This window comes from Heterodontus francisci, chromosome 7, assembly GCF_036365525.1.
Source record: "Heterodontus francisci isolate sHetFra1 chromosome 7, sHetFra1.hap1, whole genome shotgun sequence".
Lineage (NCBI taxonomy): Eukaryota > Metazoa > Chordata > Chondrichthyes > Heterodontiformes > Heterodontidae > Heterodontus > Heterodontus francisci.
In genome coordinates, this window is record NC_090377.1 from 77,646,008 (window position 1) to 77,670,610 (window position 24,603).

Here is a 24,603-nt window from a genome sequence, read left to right on the forward strand (position 1 = left end):
AACTTATGTCCTCAGGGCATTGGCCTGGGCCTCTGGATTACTTGTTCAATGACATTACCACTACACCACCATCTCCCTTAAATCATCCAAAACTCTGCTACCCATATCCTAACTCTCACCAAATTCCATTCACTTGTGTTCACTAACCTACAGTGGCTCATGATTAAAATTCTCAAACTCATGTTGAAATCCATTCATGGCTTCACTCTTCCCTATTTCTGCAAGCACTTCCAGCCTTATGATGTTTCGAGAAAGCTGCATTTCTCCAACTCTGGACTCCTGGGCTTCGGTTGAGAACACTCTCGCCTCTGATCAGAAGATTGGGGATTTACGTCCCCATCCGGAACTTGAGTACCAAAATCTACCTGACATTACATGCAGTACTAAGGTACTGCTGCACTTTTGCAGTGCCATCTTTCAGATAAGACGTTAAACTGAGGCCCCATCTGCTTTCCCAGGTGGATGTAAAGGATCCCACAGCATTATTTCAAAGAGCAGTGAGTTATTCCCAGTTTCCTGGTCAATATTTATCCCTCAATTAACATCACAAAAACAGATTATCTGGTCATTATTACATTGCTGTTTGTGGGAGTTTGTTGTGCACAAATTGACTGCTGCATTTCCTACAACAGTGATTACACTGCAAAAGTACTTCATTGGCTGTAAAGTGCTACAGGACATCCTCTGGTTGTGAAAGGTGTTATCTAAATGCAAGTTTTTTTGCTCTATCACTGGTGGCTACACCTTCAGCAGTATCGACCCAAACTCTAAATTTCTCCCGCTCCTCCTTAAAACCTACCAGTTTCTTAGTCACCCATCCTAGTGTTCTTTGGCTCCGGATTATGCCGCTAAGGGTTTAGGGGCGTTTTCCTACCTATAAAATGCAAGTTCTTACTTTAACTTCTGATGAGATATTCTTCTAAAAATTACAAAATACACCGTGTCAACTGAATTAACTGAAAGGCAATGTTACTTCTACTGTTTATCACCACCTAATTTACTTTCTCTCCGTACCGCCCGCCTATCTCCAAACAACAACCCTTAACCTTCACCAGAAGCACTGCAGACACTGCGCACGCGTGACACTTGCCACCAATGCAGGATGTGACGTGTTCTTTGTCGTAAGTGCGTTGCTGTTGGGTTGACATTGTGTTGAGAAGATCTTGAAGCTTTTCTTGGCGGAGGAAAGCACTATTGCGGCATGTCAATAGCAACAGACGTGTTTGTTTGCCAAATGGCAGGTAATGATTCCAGAGCCACTTTGTGCTGTGCCAAACCAGAGGATAACGGGGTTAGCTTGGGCCCTGGTCGAGGGAGCAACAGGTAAACGAGGGGCTAGTAGCTCTCCTGAGTGCAGCTGCAAGAACTGTGGTTACTCAGTAAGAGTCTTAATTCGTGCGACCTTCTAAGGACTTTGAGATTGCCAGAATCTTAATTTGGGTCAGTTACCACATCTGCTTTGTTTTACACACACTGGTATTGGGTTGTACAGTCTACTCATGTATGCTCTGTTCAACATAAGCAGAACTTTATATGTATTTGTCAAGGTGTAATACCTGCCCATTTACCTCCTCTCTCCTCACTATCCCAGGCCCCAAACACTCCTTTCAGGTGAAGCAGCGATTTACTTGTACTTTTAATGTAGTATACTGTATTTGCTGCTCACAATGTGGTCTCCTCTACATTGGAGAGACCAAACACAGACTGGGTGACTGCTTTGTGGAACACCTTCGCTCTGTCCAAAAGCATAACCACGAACTTCCGGTTGCTTGCTATTTCAACACTCCCCCCCTGCTCTCATGCTCCCCTGTCCTGGGATTGCTGCAGTGTTCCAGTGCGCATCAACGCAAACGCGAGGAACAGCATCTCATTTACCGATTAGGGACACTGCAGCCTGCCGGACTGAACATTGAATTCAATAATTTTGGAGCATGACGGGCCCCCCATTTTACTTTTATTTTTAGTTATTTTTTCTTTTTTTTGTGTATATTTTATTTTATCTTAGTTTGTTCAGTTTTCCTACCCACAGTTTTTTTTCATGTATGTGCTTGTGGCTGTTCAGTTTTCAGTCCATTAACACCCTATCTGTACTAATGCTTTGTCTTTCAACACACCATTAACATATTGTTTGCCTTTGCTCCATGACCACCTGGTCGGTTATTCTCCGTGACCATGTCCTATCTACACCACCTTTGTTATCTGTTGCCCCACTCCCGCTTTACTTGCTTAAAACCTTTCACATTTCTAATATCTGCTATTCTGAAGAAGGGTCACTGACCTGAAACGTTAACTCCGCTTTTCTCTTCACAGATGCTGCCAGACCTGCTGAGTATTTCCAGCATTTCTTGTTTTTATTTTAGATTTCCAGCATCTGCAGTATTTTGCTTTTATTAAAATATCACTATATTTGCTCGTAGGGAGGTCTCCCAAGAACCTGTAGGATTCTTGCCATTTGAATTTCCATGTGGGTACCAAGTGCATGGCCACTAACACAGTCAGTGAGACATAGGGAAGACTACAGAAATATAGTCAACGATGTACTTAGATTAAGGGATGACATCCTAGGTTGGCTGAACTTTCATAAGAGACTCAAAAATATACACAGGGCCACCACAAAAACTGTTACACTGCAGTGCTTGGCAAAGAATGTATCTGATAAGTCAAAGTGTGTTGATAAAACCATAGAGTCATATATGGCACAGAAGGAGGCCATTCGGTCCATCGAGTCCATGCCGGCTCTCCAGTCAGTCCAACTTCCCCGTTCGGTCCCCGTAGCCCTGCACGTCTGTTTTTCTTAAGTGGCCATCCAACTTCCTTCTGAAGTCATTGATTTTCTCTGCCTCCACCGCCCTTGTGCACAGCGAATGCCAGGTCATTACCACCCGCTGCATTAAAAAAAAAGTGCTTCCTCATCTTCCCCTTGTATCTCATGCTCAAAATTTTCAATCTGCGTCCCCTAGTCCTTGTACCATGAGTTAATGGGAACAGTTTTTCCTTGTCTAACTAAGCCTGTCATTATCTTGTACACTTCTTTTAAATCTCCCCTCACTCTTCTTTGTTCTAAGAGGAACAAACCCAGCTTTTCCAATCTAACCTTGTAACTAAAATACCCCCATCCCTGAAACCATTCTGATAAATCTCCTCCGCACCCTCTCAAGCACCCTTACATCCTTCCTGAAGTGTGTTGACCGGAACTGGACGCATTACTCCAGTTGGGGCCTACCCAAAGCTTTATAAAGGTTCAGCATTACTTCCCTGCTTTTGTACTCAATGCCTCTATTTATGAAGCCCAAGATCCTATATGCTTTACTAACCACTATCTCAATATGTCTTGCCATATTGGTGCACATGCACCCTCAGGTCCCTCTGTTCCTGCACGCTCTTTAGAACTGTGCCATTAAGTATATATTGCCCCTCCCTATTCCTTCTGCCAAAATGCATCACCTCACACTTGTCTATTAAATTCGATCAGCTTATCTATGTCTTGTTGCAGGTGGTTCATGTCATTCTCACTGATTGCGGCACCTCCAAGTTTGATATTATCAGCAAATTTTGAGATTCTGCTCTAAGATTCAAGTCATATATAGCCAAAATAGCAGTGGTCCCAACACTGATCCTTGGGGAACACCACTGTCAACCATCCTCCAGTCTGCAAAGCGACCATTTACTATGACTCGCTGCTTTCTTAAGCCAAATTCTTATCCAGTTGGATGCTGATCCTCCTATTCCTTGAGCCTCAATTTTGTTGACTAGCCTTTTATGTGGAACCTTATCCAACATCCACTGCATTGCCTTCATCAACCTTCTCTGTTACTTCATCAAAAAATTCAGTTAGATTAGTCAAGCATGATCTGCCTTTTACAAATCTGTGCTGCTAGCCTTAATTAACTCGAACCTCTCTAAGTGTCTGTTGATATTTTCCCTAAAAACTGTTTGCAAAATCTTACCCACCACTAATGTTAAACTAACTGGCCTGTAGTTACTAGGACTATCCTTACACCGTTTCTTGAATAATGGAGTCACATTTGCCACTCTCCAATCCTCTGGCACCTCCCCTGTATCCAGGGAAGATTGGAAGATTATGGAAAGCCCTTCCGCTATCTCCATCCCTGCTTCTTTTAGCAAACTGGGATGTAAGCCATCCAGACCAGGTGACTTATCTACCCTAAGCACAGCCAGCCTTTTTAGTATCTGCACACACTCAATTTTTATCCTATCTCCTGCCTCTCCTCTCTCCGGTTCTACTAATATTTTGTCAGATTCTATTTCCTTAGTGAACACTGATACAAAATACTCATTAAGTATATTAACTTTGCCCTGCGCCTTCAAGCATATGTTACCATTTTTGTCCCTAATAGGCTGCACTCCACCTCTTGCAACTCGCTTGCTATTTACATACCGGTAGGAGATTTTTGGGTTCCCTTTTCTGTTGACTATCATTCTGTTCTCACGTTCTCCCTTTGCCAGTCTTATTTTCTCTTCACCTCCCCTCTCAATGTATTGTATATGGGCTGACTCTCACTTGATGAGTTCACCTGACATGCATCGTACACCCTTTCTTTTGTGTTTCATCATAATCGCCATCTCCCTCACCATCCAGGGAGCCCTGTTCTTGGTTCCCCTACCTTTCACCTCTGTTGGATTCTACCTAGCCTGTACCTGAAGCATCTCTTCATTAAAGATAACCCTTTGTTCTGATACAGCTCTTCCTGTCAGTCTTTGGTTCCACTCTACCCTGGTTAGATCCCTTCTCATCACGTTGAAATTAGCCCTCTTCCAATCTAGACATTCTACCTTATTTTGTTCCTTGCTTTTCTGCATTACTAGTCTGAACCATATGATACGATGATCACTCTTACCCAAGTGATCCCCGACAGATACTTGGTCCACTTGTCCCACCTCATTTCCCAGCACCAGATCCAGCAATGCCTCCCTTCTGGTAGGGCTGGGAACATATGATCAAGGAAGTTATCCTGAACACATTTCAGAAATTCCTCCCCCTCCTTACCCTTTACTCTAAAATTATCCCAATCGGTATTTGGGTAATTAAAGCCCCCCAATATCACCACTCTATACTCCTTGAACATCTCTATGATTTCCCTGTAGATTTGCTCCTCTATCCGTCTCTCACTATTTGGAGGTCTATAGAATACCCCTAGTAGGGCGATCATATCCTTTTTGCTCTTCAACTCTAACCAAATGGATTCTGTCCTTGCCCCTTCAAGGACATCCTTTCAACGCTGCAATGTTGTCCCTAATCAGTACTGCCACCCCACCTCCCTTATTTTTTTTCTATCTTTCCTGATCACTTTGCATCCTTGCATATTAAACGCCCAATCCTAGTCATTTTTAAGCCACGTTTCTATTATTGCCACTACATCATATTCCCAAATTGCTATTTGTGCTTGTAGCTCACCAACTTGCCACACTTTGTGCATTTACACACATGCATTGTCATCATGTCTTTGCATTCCTCGTAATCCTTCTCAGTCCACTCCCAACTAATACAGAACTACTCCCTTCTCTAGTACCGTCTACCACTTTCACTCTGACCCCACCTAATACATTACTATTTCCTACTGTACTATATTGTGCTACTCATGTAGTGTAATACATTACAAGTTCATTGGATGTGTGGTGGAAATCTGTAGGAAAGTAGACTGTGTGGACGAATACCCAGTGAGCTATGTGAATGCTACGTCTACCACATGAATCTTTTAAGACCTAATTCTTTCTTGAGGTTGTTGTTATACTGTCCCACAGGAGGGACAGTAAATGAGATTATCTGAGAGTAGATTAGGTTCTCCATGGATGAAATCACTTTATTAACTCTGCTATCTGCCACAGTGAGAAAGAAAGCTAGGAACTGTTGCTCTGTTTTTGCTCAGTGCTCTTGGTCACCCAAGCTATACTAAGCAATCTGTTCACAAGGTAGGCACAGACATGTCAAAACCAGTGTTAACGACCTGGTGAGGAAGGGGTCTCAGGCTCCCCTCTTGCCCCTTTCCAGGTTTATCTTTAAAACGCAGTGATTTTAGCTTATCACCTCAGTGAATGAACCAATCAGACAGGTTTTCTTGAGTTTAAACAGGAAAGATACAAGTTTATTAGCCTTATCCCTCTAACCCTGTTAAAACTTCTAAAATACGCGACGCATCCAAGCTCCCAGACATACGAGAGGCACACACACGTAAATAGATACAGAGGGGAAGAAAGAGTTGGGGGGTAGTGTTGAAGTAGAGTTTGTAATAATTGGAATACAGATAGGGTTCTTAATGTCCTTGGTACAATGTCCTCAATTGACGTTAAGGTTTTGGAGTCTTTGCTGGGGGCACGTGCACAATTCCAGGCTTGCTTCTCTGGTACCAGAAGGCTGAAGGGAGGGTTTGACTATCGTTTTAGTGGTTGTCTGTAAAGTTCTGCAGTCTTGAAGTTTCAGCTGGCACCATGGTTTCCCTGGGACTTTGCTGGAGAGGGAGACAGACAGAGAGAGAGAGACTTCTGCCAGTCCAGTTGCAGTCTGTTTCCTTTCTGTGAGGCACAATTCAAAAGCGCCAGTCTTAGCAGCAGGTCGGTCATGTGACCATCTCTTTGCTTGAAACAGCAACTTCTTGGAGGGTTGTTGGATTTCAGAGCCTCCCAGACATAGCTTCACCTCTGGGTCAGTCTCTCTCTCTCTCTCTGGCTGTCTTTGTTTTAAGGTAAAACTGTCACCTCTCACCTCCTGTTAGGAAACACTCTGGTTTCTCTACCATGGTGCTCACACAATGGCCCAGGATGTGGCTACTTCACACCCCTTTTGTTTTAGAAGAAGACATTCGATTCTGGAATGTTTTAGGAAAGGTATAAGATAGGTTTCATTAAAACTTTTTGACTTTGAAGATTTGTCCTTTTGTCTTTGTCAGGCTGTTTGGATACACAAAAGGCAAATCACCTTTTACTTTGGCCATTTTGGACCATTGTCCACTTTTTAAAATAAAGTTTCATTTTTTTTTTTAAACGTTCGTTTTTTCGTAACTCTTCAGAGTTAGTCCATGAATGTTGTAACATCTCACTTCTGATGTGCGTGACACTGTAATCCTTCTAATTAAGATAAGATGTCATAGTTGGGGAATGAAGCATTTTTCCATTTTGGGGATCACTGTCAACATCCAGCATTTCCAGATTATTATAGCATGGTAGATGCAGAATAAAGCTCCCTGTAACTTGTCCCAACCTTAGAAAAAACAATTATTTCCATTTCTCACACCAGCTATCCTTAAAGCGGTATAACTGCTAAATAATTACAAAATTGTGCTAAACTATGGATAGTTTTATGATGTAGCACTATGCACACAAGGAACCAGATTGTAGCTTCCTCAACTCATTTCACTTAAGCATCTTGCAGGAGATTTTCATTCCACTGGACTGGGATTTTGAGATGGATTCAAACTCAGTTTGAGAAAGAACAGTATGTGAACCCACTGCATTATCTGTTTTGTGATGTCTTGAGTAACTCCAGCTTCTGTGACCAGAGAACAGATTAATTCCAACTGTTTATTGCTCTCCCTGAGGCTTCAAAGGCTGTTAATGTAATCTGGGTTTACTGAAAGTTACGAGGCTTTGTGTAGCATCTGTGATTGTAAGTTGGTGTCTATGCATAAAATATGTTGCTGAAAAGGATGCATCTTATGAAATATTTGCTTTAGCATTTTCCCTCTCAACCATTTTTTCCCGTGTACCATTTCTTTTCCCATGAAGGTATCAGTTCTTGCTCGTATACAGTTCCATGGGCACTGGTTATCCTTGATACCACAGCCAAGTAGCTACTCTTCATGTCTGAATCTAGACGGTGAGTGTCAACCACCAGGGGAATCAGCCCAACCATTACTGTCCTTGCCCAATGTCACTCCATGTACACTTCCTGCAATGGTTGCTGCATATTGATCAGGAGCAGGAACACCTGAGTGTTTATTTTTTTCCTTCCTTTCCTAACCCTGGGGGCTCGATGAATTATAACATCCCTACTATCACTCCATTACATCCAAGATCAGCTAATTCAGCAAAGACTGGAGATAAAACCAAGGACCTTACTGCTCCATATAACTCAGTTGCCCATTGTCTTAACGGGCTAAGCCAGATTTGTTTCTGCTTTTTGTAAATGTATATTTTTATTCCTCTAGCAGTGGCTAATCTTGTGGAAGCAGCAACACTTACATGGCACAAATAGCTTTACTTGTCCCCGAACTGAGATTGCCAATTTAGGCACACACCAGGCAGTGTGCTTACCCACTGAGGAAGTTATGGGGAATAATTTGCACCATAAAGCATTTATCGGCCCTGCAAGATGTTATGGCAATTGGCATAATTTCTTCAACTAGTTACTTAGCTTTTTGAATATTACTCAAACTGCAAAGAGAACTAATGAGCTGGAGTTATGCATAATTCAGTGCATACATCTATATGTGTAAACAGCCATGTTAAATGATTATAAATACCTAGCAAGTCAGTCAGGCTCTTGGTCACAATTCTGTGAGCTGTACTAGAAAATGGGAATATGTGTATATCAGTCTTGGTTGCAATCCCCAGTGTAGCTTAACAGCCTGCTGAAATTTGCTCTCTTGGCTCATAAATGAAGAATAGGCACTTTGGTGAGGTAGTGAAGAGCTGCCTGTGCCTGTGTGGAGCTAGACCTGAGCAAAGTGGCAGTGCCTTCAGTATAGAATGGGAGACTAAGGGGAATGAACTTTTTTTAATGTGATACTAGGCAAAAGCAAAGATTTAAATTACACTTTACGAAATCAGATCTTGAAATGTTATAGAGACCTCTATTGGTGAGCACAAAGCCTTGGGGAAATGTTATGCTCTGATGGTAGACATGGTGAGCTGCAAACTGTAATCCATTTGTTATGAAAATGTGTAGCCCAAGGATAAACGAGGTTTGATTTTAGTGCAGATTTTTGTCTCATAAATCACTGTGGTAGAAGAAAACAAGCTTGTGTGGTTAAGCTACATGCAATTTTAGTGTTTGGTGCTATAAGAAATTTCGCATCATGTTCAGTACTTTTAAAATGCATGTTCTGTATAAGGCTGTTATTTTAGCTTGAAAATCACAGCTGTAGCTGCCAACTGTGATATTTACTGTTCTATTATTTATTGACCCTCAACAGTCTGTCAGACAGAAGGTTCAAAAACAGCAGAAGACTGCTGGTTGATAAAACTTAGAACTGTTTTTGTATTAAATCTTTACTTTTATGTTTTACGAAATCTGTATTTGAAGTTCTTTTGTAAATATAACATCTGAAGTTATTACAGTAAAAAGGGGCATGGTTTTGCTTGATTCTCTACCTGAAATGTCATGTGGATTGCATTGTAAGTGTAATTAAAATGTAATGCATACAGTTTTAAAAATTGGTTTTGAATTTAGCAGATCATTAGTTTGTATTACTGAATTAAATTTAACATTAATCCAGTACTTTAAAAGAAAGTCAAGATAAAATATATTTTGCTTTTGTTCCTTGTTTTCCATTGTTGAAGGAGTGCATATTGAAAGTTTTTAGCTGTTCTGATTTTGTTCATATGCTATGAAATATAGGAGCTCAAGCAATATTTATCACTTAAGTATTACAGGAATGTTTAGTTTGCTTATCCCAAAATCGCACAGTGCCATTATTCTACAAACTACTGGAGTTCTAACATTTCTCGGAACGTATTTGCCCTTTTTCTTTAATTATTCCCTGTTGTAAGGGTGGTGCGTAGGTGATCAGGTCATCCATAATTAGTAGAACAACATTGTAACAGATTTATGTGCTTTATTATGTTGAAGGTATCAGAATTTTTGACATGAATATTTATTTGTATAAAGTAAATTTTAAAGGTAGGTGGTTTTCCTCAGATTCAGGAAAAAATGCAAATAGGATAAATACACCAAGTAGAGATTTTCTGTCCTGTAATGATTTGGGAAATTTCTGCTGTTTTTATGATAGACGACAAGCGCAGGTCCGAGACTAGGAATTCTGCGGCGAGTAACCCGCCTCCTAACTCCTCAAAGCCTGTGCACCATCTACAAGGCACAAATCAGGAGTGTGATGGAATACTCTCTACTTGCCTGGATGGGTGCAGCTCCAACATCATTCAAGAAGCTCGACACCATCCAGGACAAAGCATCCCTCTTGATTGGCACCCCATCTGCAAACATTCACCGCTGATGCACGGTGGCAGCAGTGTGTACCATCTCCAAGATGCACTGCAGCAATGCATCAAGGCTCCTTAGACAGCACCTTCCAAACCCACGACCTCTACCACCTAGAAGGGCAAGGGCAGCAGTTGCATGGGAACACCACCATCTGCAAGTTCCCCTCTACGCCACGTACCATCCTGACTTGGAACTATATCATCATTCCTTCACTGTCACTGGGTCAAAATCCTGGAACCCCCTTCCCAACAGCACTGTGGGTGTACCTACCCCACATGGACTGCAGCGGTTCAAGAAGGCGGCTCACTACCACCTTCTCAAGGGCAATTAGGGATGGGCAATAAATGCTGTCCGAGCCAGCAATGTCCACATCCCATAAATGAATTTAAAAAAAAGACAAACAAGAGGAATGTGTTTTAAAAATTGGCTTCAGCAAGTAGAATTGCTAAGGAAACTCATATCTACAGCAAGATGGTAGAGTCTGGATCTCATTCTTGCTAGCCAGGGCTCCTGGAGAATTCCCTTAGATTTCAGACGGCTTCAAAAACAGTTTGTATATCGTAGACATCGAATATACTCTGTTTTTGTCAGGTGAAAGTACTACCACAGAGCCACACTGTCACTATAATAACAGTACATTGAGTTTATAGCCATCGCACTGCATACTGCCGCCTTCCACCTTTGTTAGTTTGTAAGTCTCGATGTCTACTTCTTACTATTGTCACTGAGACTTTCATCTTTAGTAACTCACAGCTTGATTTCTCTAATACTTTCCTGATCTTCCACCCTCCATAAGTTGCAGTTCCTCCAGCAAACCTTTGCTCCTGTTGTTGCTGCTTAAGGTCTTGTATTTTTTGTTATCTTCGTGCTCATCAGGACTCAGTAGCTCCCTGTGCTCCACTGACTCAATTTCAAGATCATTATCCTCCCTTTACATGTCTCCAGAGCCTTGCCCCCCTCAATCTGAGTGAGCCCCCTTAGCCTTCTGTCCTCTGCTCCTCTAACATTGGTTTGGCATCTTCTGCTTCTCTAACTTTGGTCAATTGCTTGTTCCCCATTCTCTTTGCTCCATTGTTGCCTGCTGCTGTTTTACCCATCTTCTCTCAAAATTGTTTCACCTTGTTTCTATTCCTGCTTTCAAAGGCCTACTGAAGACTTTTCTGTTCAGTTGCTTTTTAGCTCTGCACCTCATAAAATAATTTATGGCACTGAAGGAGGCCATTTGGCCCATCAAGTCCATGCCAGCTCTCCACGGAACGGCCCTGTTAGTCCCACTCCCCCGCTCGATCCCCGTGACCCTGCAAGTCCATTTTTCTCTCGAGTGATCATCCAACTTCTACCAGAAATTATTGATTGTCTCCATTTCCACCACCCTTGTGAGCAGCGAGTTCCAGGTCATTAGCGCCCGCTGCTACCTCATATTCCGCCTGCATCTTTCGCCCAAAAGTTTTAATCTGTGTCACCTTGTCCTTGTACCTTTAGTTCATGGGAACAGTTTTTCCTTGTCTAACTTATCAAAGCCTGTCATAATCTTATACATTTCTATTAAATCTCCTCTCACTCTCCTTTGTTCTAAGGCGAACAAACACAGCTTTTCCAACCTAACCTTGTAACTAAAATCTTCCATCCCTGGAACCATTCTGGTAAATCTCCTCTGCACCCTCTCAAGGACCCTCACATCCTTCCTGAAGTGTGGTGACCAGAACTGGACACGATACTTCAGTTGGGGCCTAACCAGAGCTTTCTAAAGGTTCAGCATTACTTCCCTGCTTTTGTACACAATGCCTCTATTTATAAAGCCCAAGATCCTATATGTTTTACTAATCACTCTCTAAATCTGTCCTGCCACTTTCAAAGATTTATGCACTTGTACCCTCAGATTCCTCTGTTCCTGCACACTCTTTAGAACTGTGCCATTAAGTGTATATTGCCTCTCCCTATTCCTTCTGTCAAAATGCATCACCTCACACTTGTCAGTATTAAATGCCATCTGCCACCTCTCTGCCAGCCTATCTATGTCGTGTTGCAGGCAGTTCATATCTTCCTCACTTTGCTGTACCTCCAAGTTTGGTGTCATCAGCAAATTTTGAGATTCTATTCTGTATTCCAAGATCCAGGTCGTTTATGTATCATCTCACTCCCAGGACATCACTGCAGGAGTTCCTCAAGGTAGTTTCCTGGGCCTAACCATCTTCAGCTGCTTCATCAATGACCTTCCCTCCATCATAAGGTCCGAAGTGGCTGATGATTGCACAATGTTAAGCACGATTTGTGACTCCTCAAATACTGAAGCAGCCTATGTCCATATGCAGCAAGACCTGGACAACATCCAGGCTTGGGCTGATAAGTGGCAAGTAACATTTGTGCCACTTAAGTGCCAGGCAATGACCATCTCCAACAAGAGAGAATCTAACCATCTCCCCTTGATGTTCAATGGCATTACCATCGCTGAATCCCCCGCTATCAACATCCTGGGGGCTACCATTGACCAAAAACTGAACTGGACCAGCCACCTAAGTGCTGTGGCTACAAGAGCAGGTCAAAGGCTGGGAATTCTGCAGCGAGTAACTCACCTCCTGTCTCCCCAATGCTTGTCCACCATCTACAAGGCACAAGTCAGGAGTGTGATGGAATACTCTCCAATTGCCTGGATGGGTGTAACTCCAACAACACTCAATAAGCTTGACATCCAGGACAAAGCAGCCCACTTGATTGGCACCCCATCCACCACCTTCAACATTCACTCCTCCATCACCGACTCTCAGTGGCAGCAGTGTGTACCATATACAAGATGCACTGCAGAATCTCACCAAGACTCCTTCAACAACACCTTCTGAACCCACGGCATCTACCACCTAGAAGGACAAGGGCAGCAGATGCATGGGAGCACCACCACCTGCTAGTTCCCACACGGTCCTGACTTGGAACTATATCGCCATTCCTTCACTGTCGCTGGGTCAAACTCCTGGAATTCCCTTCTAAACAGCACTGTTGGAGTACCTACACCCCAAGGACTGTAGCGGTTCAAGGAGGCAGCTCACCACCAACTTCTCAAGGGCAATAAATGCTGGCCCAGCCAGCGATGCCCACATCCCACAAACCAATAAAAAAAAGTATTGCCACTAAAGCAGTGGTCCCAGCACTGACCTTTGGGGCACACCACTGTCTACCATCCTCTAGTCTGAAAAGCAACCATTTACTATAGCTGTTTTCAGTCCTTAAGCCAATTTTTAAAATCCGATTGGACATTGACCCTCCTATTCCATGAGCCTCGATTTTGTGAACCAGCCTTTTATGTGATACTTTATCCAACTCTTAAATTCCATATAAGCAACATTCACCACATTCCATTCATCAACCTTCTCTGTTACTTCATCAAACAATTTAATTAGGTTAGTCAAGCGTGATCTGTCTTTTACAAATCCATACCGGCTATCCTGAATTAACCTGAATGTCTCTAAGTGTCTGTTGATATTTTCCCTGATTATTGTTTCTAAAACCTTACCCACATGTTAAAGTAACTGGCCTGTAGTTGCTGAGACTATCTTTACACCCTTTCTTGTTTACCACTCTCCAATCCTCTGGCACCTCCCCCGTATCCAGGAAAGATTGGAAGATTATGGCAAGCTCTTCCGCTATCTCCATCTCCACTTCCTTTAGCAACGTGGGATGCAAGCCATCCGGACCAAGTGACTTATCTACCCTAAGCAAGCCAGCCTTTTTAGTATCTTCCCCCTCTCAATTGTTATCCAATTCATCGCCTCTGCTCTTTCCGCTTCTACTGATATTTTTTCAGTTTCCATTTCCTTAGTGAACACTGATATAAAGTACTCATTAAGTATATTAGCCTTGCCCTGTGCCTCTAAGCATATATTACCATTTTTGTCCCTAATACGCCCACTCCACCTCTTACAACTCGCTTACTATTTACATACCATTACAAGATCTTTGGGTTTTCTTTTATGTTGACTGCCATTCTATTCTCATATTCTCTTTTTGCCAGTCTTATTTTCCTCTTCACCTCCCCTGTCAACTTATATATATGGCCTGGTTCTTACTTGATGAGTTCACCTGACATGCATCATACACCCTCTTTTTTTGTTTCATCATAATCTCTATCTCCCTCATCATCCAAGGAGCCTTGTTCTTGGTCCCTGTACCTTTTGCCCTTATTGGAATGTTCCTAGCCTGTACCTTAAATGCATTCTAGCAATTTTTCTTTCTCAGTTTCCATTTTCATCTCTCCAATCTATAAAGTATCTTTTTAATAGTAAGAGTCTTCTATGACATTCTTTTTATGCTGTAATTTAAAAGTGCAATTTGTTTGCTGAAGCCATCGCACATTGTTATAGATGCAAAACTTGGGAGGTCTGCTAATAGCATATTAAAAAGAGTGCATTAGCATTTACAAGCATCACATGCCGGGCTTTAAAAGCAATTGAAAAATTCTGGAAACTTCACTGCTCTAACCAAAAACTGATCATCACATTACAATCAGTAGCTTGATCAAATATCTAATTTTAAAGATTTATTTACAGCCAGACTTTCCAGTTTTGAATACATGGGCCACTTTAAAACAGCTTTACTTTAATAGAAAAATAATACATTGAATATTTAATACTTCTGCTATTATGAAACAGGATAGCATTTGATTGTTTGGCATTCTTCCATCTACGAGAGATGATGGATACACAGCAAACAATCCATTTAGGTGGGGTGACTTCTTTTGGTGCACCTTTACTGATGATTGTGAAGGCCAATTCTTGAGAGGCAGGTTCTGCCACAAGTGTCGCATGTGAAGCTGCCAAGTGATGCTGTGAGTTGTTTTCGGCATTGCGCCTGTACCTAAGCTGCTTTAGCCACTGGTTGTCATGGTAGTGCATGTCAGTCTACAGGATGTGTCACCATTTCCCTCTTTTACCAGTTAGTGACTCCCAGGTGCAATAGTTGACATCTAGGGCCTTCATGTCATGCTTGCAAGCATTCTTGAAACGGAGTTTTGGGAATCCCACTGGTTGTCTGGTCCTGGCTACCTCACCATACAGAATGTCCTTGGGTATGCGACTGTCTTCCATCCTGCGGACGTGGCTGATCCACCGAAGTCGCCTGTGATTAGTGCCAACACACTTGGGAGCTCTGCCTTTGTGGAGACTGCTGCATTTGGGGTTTTGTCCTGCCAGAATATATCCATAATGCGCAAAGATGGAAATTATTGGGCTGCTTTTCCTGGTAGCTGTAAGTCGTCAATATTTCACAGCCATGCAGCAAAGTGTTGAGAACACAGGCCTTATAAACCATCGATGTGATCCTAAGGGTCAGCCAGCATTTCACATGTCACGAGTAATGCCGTGGGTGATCTGTTTACATAGAAATAGGAGTAGGCCATTCAGCCCGTAGAACCTGTCACGCTGTTCAGTTAGATCATGACTCATCTTAATCATGTCTTAACTTCACTTACCTGCTTTGGTTCTGTAACCCTTAATACCCGTGCCTAACAAAATTCTATCCGTCTCAGTTTTGAAATTTTCAATTGACCTACCCTCTCAACCTTTTGGTGGAGGGGGGCGGGAAGATCCAGATTTCCACTACTGTTTATTTGACGAAGCAGTTTCTGATGTGACCCCTAAGCAGTCTAGCTCTAATTTTAAGGTTCTGCTCCCTTGATATGAACTCTTTTTTTTCCCCCCAGAGGAAATAGTTTTTCTCCATTCACCCTAGCAAGTCCTTTAATCGTTTTAAGGACCTCAATTCCATCACTTCTTAATCTCTATATTCAAGGGAATACAAGCCTAGTCTGGTATCATTCTGGTGAAACTGGACTGCATCCCGGTGCAACGTGCAAGTTAGTATAGGAATATAAGGATAGAGCAGATGAATGCATAGCTGGAGACATGGTGCAGGAGGGAGGGCTTTAGTTTCCTGGGTCACTGGGTCTGTTTCTGGCGAAGGTGGGACCTGTGCAAGTCAGACGGGTTGCACCTGAACCGGAACGGGGCCAACATCCTTGCAGGGAGGTTTGCTAGTGCTGTTTGGGGTGGGGGGGGTGGTGAGGTGGAGTTTGGCAGGGGGATGGGACACAGAGTGGAGGTATAGTAGGGGGTGATGCACAGCCAAATAAAGAAGAGAATTTAAGTCAGTCTGGAAGTCAGAGCAAATATGGACCTGTTAAGGCACAAGCGAATAATGCAAGGCTGGATTGCATCTATTTTAACACAAGGAGTCTTACAAGTAAGACAGATGAATTGAAGGTGTTGATTAACACATGGGAATATGATATTATTGCTATCACAGAGACATGGTTGAGGGAAGGGCAGGACTGGCAGCTCAGTATTTCAAGGTATAGAATCTTCAGGCATGGCAGGGGTTGGGGGGAGGGTGGTGGGGTGGTGTAAAAGAGGAGGTGGCATTGCACTATTGATCAAGGAGTCCATTACTGCAGTAAGGAGGGATGATATCTGAGAAGGTTCCTCAAATGAGGCCATATGGGTAGAACTTAAAAACAAAAAGCGGGCAGTCACTTTGCTGTGAGTGTACTACAGGCCTCCAAACAGTCAGGGAGAGATAGAGGAGCAGATATGTCGGTAAATCTCAGAGACATGTAAAAATAATAGGGTAATAATAGGGGATTTCAACTTCCCCAATATTAACTGGGATAATCTTAGTGCAAAAGGCTTAAAGGGGGCAGAACTCTTAAAGTGTGTTCAGGAAAGCTTTTTGAGCCAGCACGTAGAAAACAACGGAGGCCCGAGAGGAGTATAGAAAGTGTAGGGGGGCGGGGGGGGGTTACAAAAAAATAATTAGGACAGCGAAGAGGGGGCATGAAAAAACACTGGCGGGCAAGATAAAGGAAAATCCCAAGGCGTTTTATAAGTATATTAAGGGCAAGAGAATAACCAGGGAAAGAGTAGGCCCCATTAGGGACCAAAGTGGCAATCTGTGTGTGGAGCCGGAGGACGTAGGTGAGGTTTTGAATGATTACTTTTCATCTGTGTTCACTATGGAGAAGGACGATGTAGCTGTTGTGATCAGGGAGGGGAGGTTTGTGATTAGCATTGAAAGGAGGCGGTATTAGCGGTTTTAAAATTGGATAAATCCCCAGGCCCAGATGAGATGTATCCCAGGCTGTTATGTGAGGCAAGGGAGGAGATTGCAGGGGCTCTGACACAAATTTTCAAATCCTCTCTGGTCACAGGAGAGGTGCCAGAGGACTGGAGGACAGTGAATGTGGTACCATTATTCAAGAAGGGTAGTAGGAATAAACCAGGTAATTACAGGCCAGTGAGTCTAACATCAGTAGCAGGAGAACTATTGGAAAAAATTCTGAGGGACAGGATTGATCTCCACTTGGAGAGGCAGGAATTAATCAAGGATAGTCAGCATGGCTTCGTCAGGAGGAGATCATATCTAACAAATTTGATTGAATTTTTCGAGGCGGTGACTAGGTGTGTAGATGAGGGAAAAGTAGTTGATGTAGTCTACATAGACTTCAGTAAGGCTTTTGATAAGGTCCCCCATGGGCGATTGGTCAAGAAGGTAAGAGCCCATGGGATCCAGGGCAATTTGGCAAATTGGATCCACAATTGGCCTAGTGGCAGGAAGCAGAGGGTGATGGTCAAGTGTTGTTTTTGCGATTGGAAGCCTGTGACCAGTGGTGTACTGCAGGGATCGGTGCTGGGACCATTGCTTTTGTAGTGTACATTAATGATTTAGTCGTGAATATGAGGTATGATCAGTAAGTTCGCAGATGACACGAAAATTGGTGGTGTCGTAAATAGTGAGGAAGAAAGCCTTAGATTACAGGACAATATAGATGGGCTGGTAAGATCAGCAGAGCAGTGGCAGATGGAATTTAATACTGAGAAGTGCGAGGTGATGCATTTTGGGAGGACTAACAAGGCAACGGAATATGCAATGGATGGTAGGACGCTAGGAAATATAGAGGATCAGAGGGACCTTGGTGTACTTGTCCAAGGATTACTGAAGGCAGCATCACAGGTAGATAAGATGGTTAGGAAGGCATATGGGATACTTGTCTTTATTAGCCGAGGCATAGAATATAAGAGCAGGGAGGTTATGATGGAGCTGTATAAAATGCTAGTTAGGCCACAGCTGGAGTACTGTGTACAGTTCTGGTTGCCGCACTGTAGGAAGGATGTGGAGAGGGTGCAGAGGAGATTCACCAGGATGTTGCCTGGGCTGGAGCATTTCTGCTATGAAGAGAGACTGGATAGGCTAGGGTTGTTTGCCTTAGAGCAGAGAAGGCTGAGGGGGGACCTGATTGAGGTATACAAAATTATGAGGGGCATAGATAGGAAGAAAAGTTTTCCCTTAGCAGAGGTGTCAATAACCAGGGGGAGTAGATTTAAGGTAAGGGGCAGGAAGCTTAGAGGGTATTTGAGGGAAACATTTTTTACCCAGAGGGTGGTTGGAATCTGTAACACATTGCCTGAAGGGGTGGTAGAGGCAGGAACCCTCACAACATTTAAGAAGTATTTCGATGAGCACTTGAAACGCCATAGCATACAAGGCTACAGGCCAAGGGCTGGAAAATGAGATTAGAATAGATAGGTGCTTGATGGCCAGTATGGGCATGATGGGCTGAAGGACCTGTTTCTGTGCTGTATAAGTCTGTGACTCTGTGAACCTGCCAAGTACTTCCTTCCAGAGGTGCAGTGCCAGAACTGAATGCACTATTCCAGACGGGGTTTTGCCAGAGCTCTGTATATAACATAATTTTTACCCCTCTTTTTCCAGCTCGCTTTAGAAGAAGTCCAGCATTCCGCTACCCTTTTCAAATTATTTTTTGTGCCCAACCACTAGCGTCTAGTGATCTCTGTGCTTGCACCACTAGATCTCAGCTCATCCACAGTTCCAAACCTTTCGGCATTTAAAAAATACACTGATCTATTTTGAGTCCAAAGCGGGTGACTGCACCCTTTTCCACATTGAACTCCATCTGCCACAATTTTGTCCACTCACTTAATCTATCAATGTCCCTTTGCAGCTTTCTACTCCTACCAACACTATTTACTGTGCCATTTAACTTAGCGATGTCAGCAAACTTAGATATATAGTTCTTTATGCTTTTATCTAAGCCATTTATAACTCAAATATTACATTCAGATTGTTGAAATTGTTCGTTATTAAAGTTTCTTCTCAATTTTGCCACCAACTAACAATTCTCGTCTCAGAATATGTCTGATTATTTCACTTTGGAGTAGTGCAGAATGAGTCAAGGATCTAAAGATATGTTACAATGGCAGTCTAGTGAATGGGTTAACTTTCTTCATCGTTGACATCAAACTGTTAGTGTTATGTCAAATGAATAAGCTCATTGCTAGAAAACATCAAATATGAGGTACTAAGACAAAAACAAAAACATGATTGCTATATTTAGGAAATCATCTTTGTTTCTTCAATTTGTCTTATCAGATTCCTTTTCAGTGACTGCAGTCTTGTATTATAGTGTACAGTTAGGATTCAGGAGCATAGTAGATGTGGCTTGTGGCATGCTATTGTATCGAAGAGATGGAGATAATTCTCCTCAGAAATTAGCTCTACTGTTTTAAATTCAGAAATAGGTCTCTATGCTTGTATATTTCATTTAGTGTATTTATTTAGTATGTTGTGTTTTCACAGCTGCAGAACCTTGGCCAGAAAATGCAACACTATATCAACCATTGAAGGGTAGGCATTGCATTTTGGAATTAAATCTTATAATTATTTGTACTGCAATACAAGCACAGTAAATGGCTCACTTTTTTGCCATTAACTGCATTGTTTAATAAAAAATTCAGGACATGTAGTGGAAAGTTTTAATACTTGGTACTATTTCATCCTATTAAGAGGTTTTACTGACATCTGTCTGTCAACATAAACAAGTCATTCATGAAATCTAACCTTCATGATTTATTATTGAGCCATTATATCAGCTGATGTAAGCAGCTAGGTGTAAAATGATATGCTTGGAGAACCTATTGATAGGTTTACCAACAGTTGGGAAATTATTTGTAGGTCTATCAGTTATTTAAATATTATGGCAAATACGGCTCTCATTAAAAAAAAAACTTAAAATGCTTCACATTGGCAGAGACAGTTCAGGTTTCTTTTAGCAGCTCTTCATATATCATCAGCTCATGTTATGGCCCCCATTTGGGGCACAGCAGCCTGCTCCAGTTGTCAGAAGACTGCAAAGTAATGAAGACTAATGGGTTGCTGCCCCAGTCCTCTAAACCAAGGAATTTTTATTGCAGTGAACTTGTCATCTTTCTTTCTTCTGACAGACTGAAATGTTTTATAACATTAGCTTCAAACAGCTTTTTAGAACAATATTGGAGACTTTTCTCGTTTTAAATAAGCAATGCAAAAAGATTGTGGTGTACTTATGGTCTGATTCAGGTGATAAAATTACCTTCCAAATGACTTTTGTCCTCTCATTATGCAGGGAAACAGATTTTGCTGTCAGACAATGCTTCGTGTCTTGCTGTTCAGGTAGGAATATAAGCATGATGTTCTTGGTATTAAAAGTCAACTAACCAGATTAGATGCAAAACCTTTTCAGTTTGAAAGAAAACCAAATACATTGTTAAAATAGTACCTGATATGACAACTTATATGTAACTCATTAAAACTTGTTTGCATTTAAAAACTTGTTCAATTTGCAGAGGAATGTTTGAGAAAATGAATGCACAGCAGTAAGAAGTGATCTCAGGATCAATTGGAAAGAAAGATGATCTCAAATTTGAACATTGTACAGTATACTACAGCTCTCTTTTGTTCATTAAATATTGTTGGCCCCTAAAAGTTGTGGAATAGCTTTTATAGAAAGGAAGGTTCATAGAATATTGATGGTCACTGCTAGATGACAGTGGTATACTATTTTATTGTGGGGTATCTAATTGTGGCAAATTTGTGCTGATCTTTTGGGGTAGGTTATTTGTTTGGCAGGTCTGACATATATAATTTAATATTTTTGTCAACTTTCCCATTTTTTTCCATATAGGCTTAATTAAATGAACCAGAGGGAAGATGAGATTTTCTTTTTAGGCAGAATCGTTATGAGCTGAAATTCAGGCCGGGATTTTACAAAGCTCCTGATGTCTGTGCTGGGGGAGGAGGAAGAACATTTCGGAAGCGGCCGCCACGGAGCCCAAAGACAGGAGGGCTGGGCTCTTTCTTCCCAGCGGCGGTGAGGTTCCGTGGTGGCCCCCCCCCGCTGCAGGGCAACGGGATCTGGATTAAAATATTCAAATTAGCAGACTGCCGACATTTAAATAAAATTGACTCCAATCTTACTGTTGGGCCATGATCTACTGAGTGGCAGCCAGCTCTCACGCGCCTTCATTTTCCCGTCTGAGGAAAGCAGGCGCTGTAGTGGTGACAAGGAGGGAAGCTGAAGATTTTTAGTGCGTGGCGTGGGGGGTGTGTCATATTTACATCATTAGTGTAGGGGATGGGGGGAAGGGGTGACCTGTGCATTTTGTTCAGTTTGGGGCAGGGGTTGGTCGGGGGCGGGAAGGGAAGGTCAAGTGTGGAAGGTAATTGCTTTGTGGGGGGGCAGAGGACAAATAATGAATTTTATTGTTATTGGGGGTGGGAAAGGGGCGGCAGATTTTTAATCAGTAGAGAAGAGGGTATAACTTGAAAATTTTTTAATTAGTCGGCAGGGCTTTAAAAATGGCGCCAGTGCTTGCGCACAGGCAGCTGATGCCATTGCCGGCATAGGAGACCCCGCCCCCTGCACGTGATTGTTGTGGGGGTGGGAAGGGGGTGCGGCCCGACCGGCATATTATTGTGGGCAGGTGTGCGGAAGATCATGGTGGCATGCGGCCCACAGCATTTTTTTCATCCGCTGCTGCCTCAGCAGCAGGTGCATACAATCCAGCCCTCCCTGTCTGAAAGGGTGGTGGAAGCTGATTCAGTAACTTTCAAAAGGGAATTGGATATATCCTTGAAAAGGAAATATTTGCAGGACTATGAGGAAAGAGAAGGGAGTCGATTAATTGGATAGCTCTTTCAAAGAGTCGGCACAGACACAATGGGCCAAATAGCCATTTTATGTTGTGGATGATTTGAAAAATACCATTGTGTTTTCTTTATTTTGCAACTCATATAGTTGCCTGTTTATACAATTTTTATTATACAGTTGCTTCAGATTTTCTTAGGGTTTCTACTTAAGTTCAATCATCTCACTTGTCTCTAAACTTGTTTTCCTGCTATAGATCAGCATGATTTTTAAAAAATTCATACATTTCAAATATATGAATTGGTGTTGCATATTGACGTTTTCACAAGGTTGCAGTTTTGCAATAAAAAAATTAAAGATCCTCAGAAATTACTTTGTCAGTAGGATGTGTAACACCTGACTATCAACGACTCCTTTAGCATTCCTAAATTGAAAAAAACAATGAACTTGTTCATTGTATTCTGGGCTTTAGCAAAAAGTTTCCATTTTTACTGATATTCTTTAAGAGTTACAGCTTCTTTTATTTACGTGCTGTGCAAAACTCAGAAGTGCCCATGAATTTTAGATGGTATTGGTTCTTCACTAGGGATCTCTACAAACAAAATAAAACCCTATGGGCTGGAGTTTAAAGGCCCTCCGATGCCGGGAACGGTGGCAGGGAGGCAATGAAGGTAAGAACGGAGGCGTCCCCATACCAATCTCGGTGGCGGTGAAGCCTCGTGGCAGCTGCCCGCCGCTCAGCGACGTGACCCGCATTAAAATATGTATATAGCTACTTACCATGCATTAATATGCAGGCCGCAGCAATTCAGACAGCAGGTTTCAGTCTTTATTCGATGAGCGGCAGTCATGTGCTGTCACGTTCACGTCCATGAAAAGCTGGTGGCAACAAAGTGTCAGTCCTTGAGGCAGGCGAAGGTGGGTGGGTGAGGGTCTCCAATGACTGGGACATATTTTTATTCTTTGGCCTCCTCATCTCGAGAGACAATGGGTAAGCGCCTGGAGGTGGTCAGTGGTGTGTGGAGCAGCGCCTGGAGTGGCTATAAAGGCCAATTCTAGAGTGACAGGCTCTTCCACAGGTGCTGCAGAAAAATTTGTTTGTTGGGGCTGTTACACAGTTGGCTCTCCCCTTGCGCTTTTGTCTTTTTTCCTGCCAACTGCTAAGTCTCTTCGACTCGCCACACTTTAGCCCCGCCTTTATGACTGCCCGCCAGCTCTGGCTAACGCTGGCAACTGACTCCCACGACTTGTGATCAATGTCACAGGACTTCATGTCGTGTTTGCAGACGTCTTTGAAGCAGAGACATGGACGGCCGGTGGGTCTGATACCAGTGGCGAGCTCGCTGTACAATGTGTCCTTGGGGATCCTGCCATCTTCCATGCGGCTCACATGGCCAAGCCATCTCAGGCGCCGCTGACTCAGTAGTGTGTATAAGCTGGGGATGTTGGCCGCCTCGAGGACTTCTATGTTGGAGATACGGTCCTGCCACCTGATGCCAAGTATTCTCCGGAGGCAGAGAAGATGGAATGAATTGAGACGTTGCTCTTGGCTGACATACGTTGTCCAGGCCTCGCTGCCATAGAGCAAGGTACTGAGGACACAGGCTTGATACACTCGGACTTTTGTGTTCCGTGTCAGTGCGCCATTTTCCCACACTCTCTTGGCTAGTCTGGACATAGCAGTGGAAGCCTTTCCCATGCGCTTGTTGATTTCTGCATCGAGAGACAGGTTACTGGTGATAGTTGAGCCTAGGTAGGTGAACACTTGAACCACTTCCAGAGTGTGGTCGCCAATATTGATGGATGGAGCATTTCTGACGTCCTGCCCCATGATGTTCGTTTTCTTGAGGCCGATGGTTAGGCCAAATTCATTGCAGGCAGCCGCAAACCTATCCATGAGACTCTGCAGGCACACTTCAGTGTGAGATGTTAAAGCAGCATCGTCAGCAAAGAGGAGTTTCCTGATGAGGACTTTCCGTACTTTGGACTTCGCTCTTAGACAGGCAAGGTTGAACAACCTGCCCCCTGATCTTGTGTGGAGGAAAGTTCCTTCTTCAGAAGACTTGAACGCATGTGAAAGCAGCAGGGAGAAGAAAATCCCAAAGAGTGTGGGTGCGAGAACACAGCCCTGTTTCACGCCACTCAGGATAGGAAAGGGCTTTGATGAGCCACCATGTTGAATTGTGCCTTTCATATTGTCATGGAATGAGGTGATGATACTTAGTAGCTTTGGTGGACATCCAATCTTTTCTAGTAGTCCGAAGAGACCACTTCTGCTGATGAGGTCAAAGGCTTTGGTGAGATCAATGAAAGCAATGTAGAGGGGCATCTGTTGTTCGTGGCATTTCTCCTGTATCTGACGATACAGATCTCTTAATGCCATCATACATTCCTCTGATGTTTCTGGTGTCTGAGGCCAGCTGAATATGACTGCATAGGTGTTGCCAGTAGTCCTTTGCGCAGC

The 24,603-nt window shown here is 42.9% G+C and overlaps 1 protein-coding gene across 1 annotated transcript in view; it reads left to right on the forward strand.

Moving 5' to 3' along the window:
- The first annotated feature begins 1,090 nt into the window (after nucleotides 1–1,090).
- The window catches only part of mtx2 (metaxin 2), a 105,305-nt gene continuing 81,792 nt past the window's right edge, over nucleotides 1,091–24,603 (forward strand). The window contains exons 1-3 of the mRNA XM_068035488.1: nucleotides 1,091–1,241; nucleotides 19,814–19,861; nucleotides 20,619–20,665. Coding sequence (XP_067891589.1) covers nucleotides 1,202–1,241; nucleotides 19,814–19,861; nucleotides 20,619–20,665 — 135 coding nt within the window. The 5' untranslated portion in view covers nucleotides 1,091–1,201. The remainder of the gene's footprint in view (nucleotides 1,242–19,813; nucleotides 19,862–20,618; nucleotides 20,666–24,603) is intronic.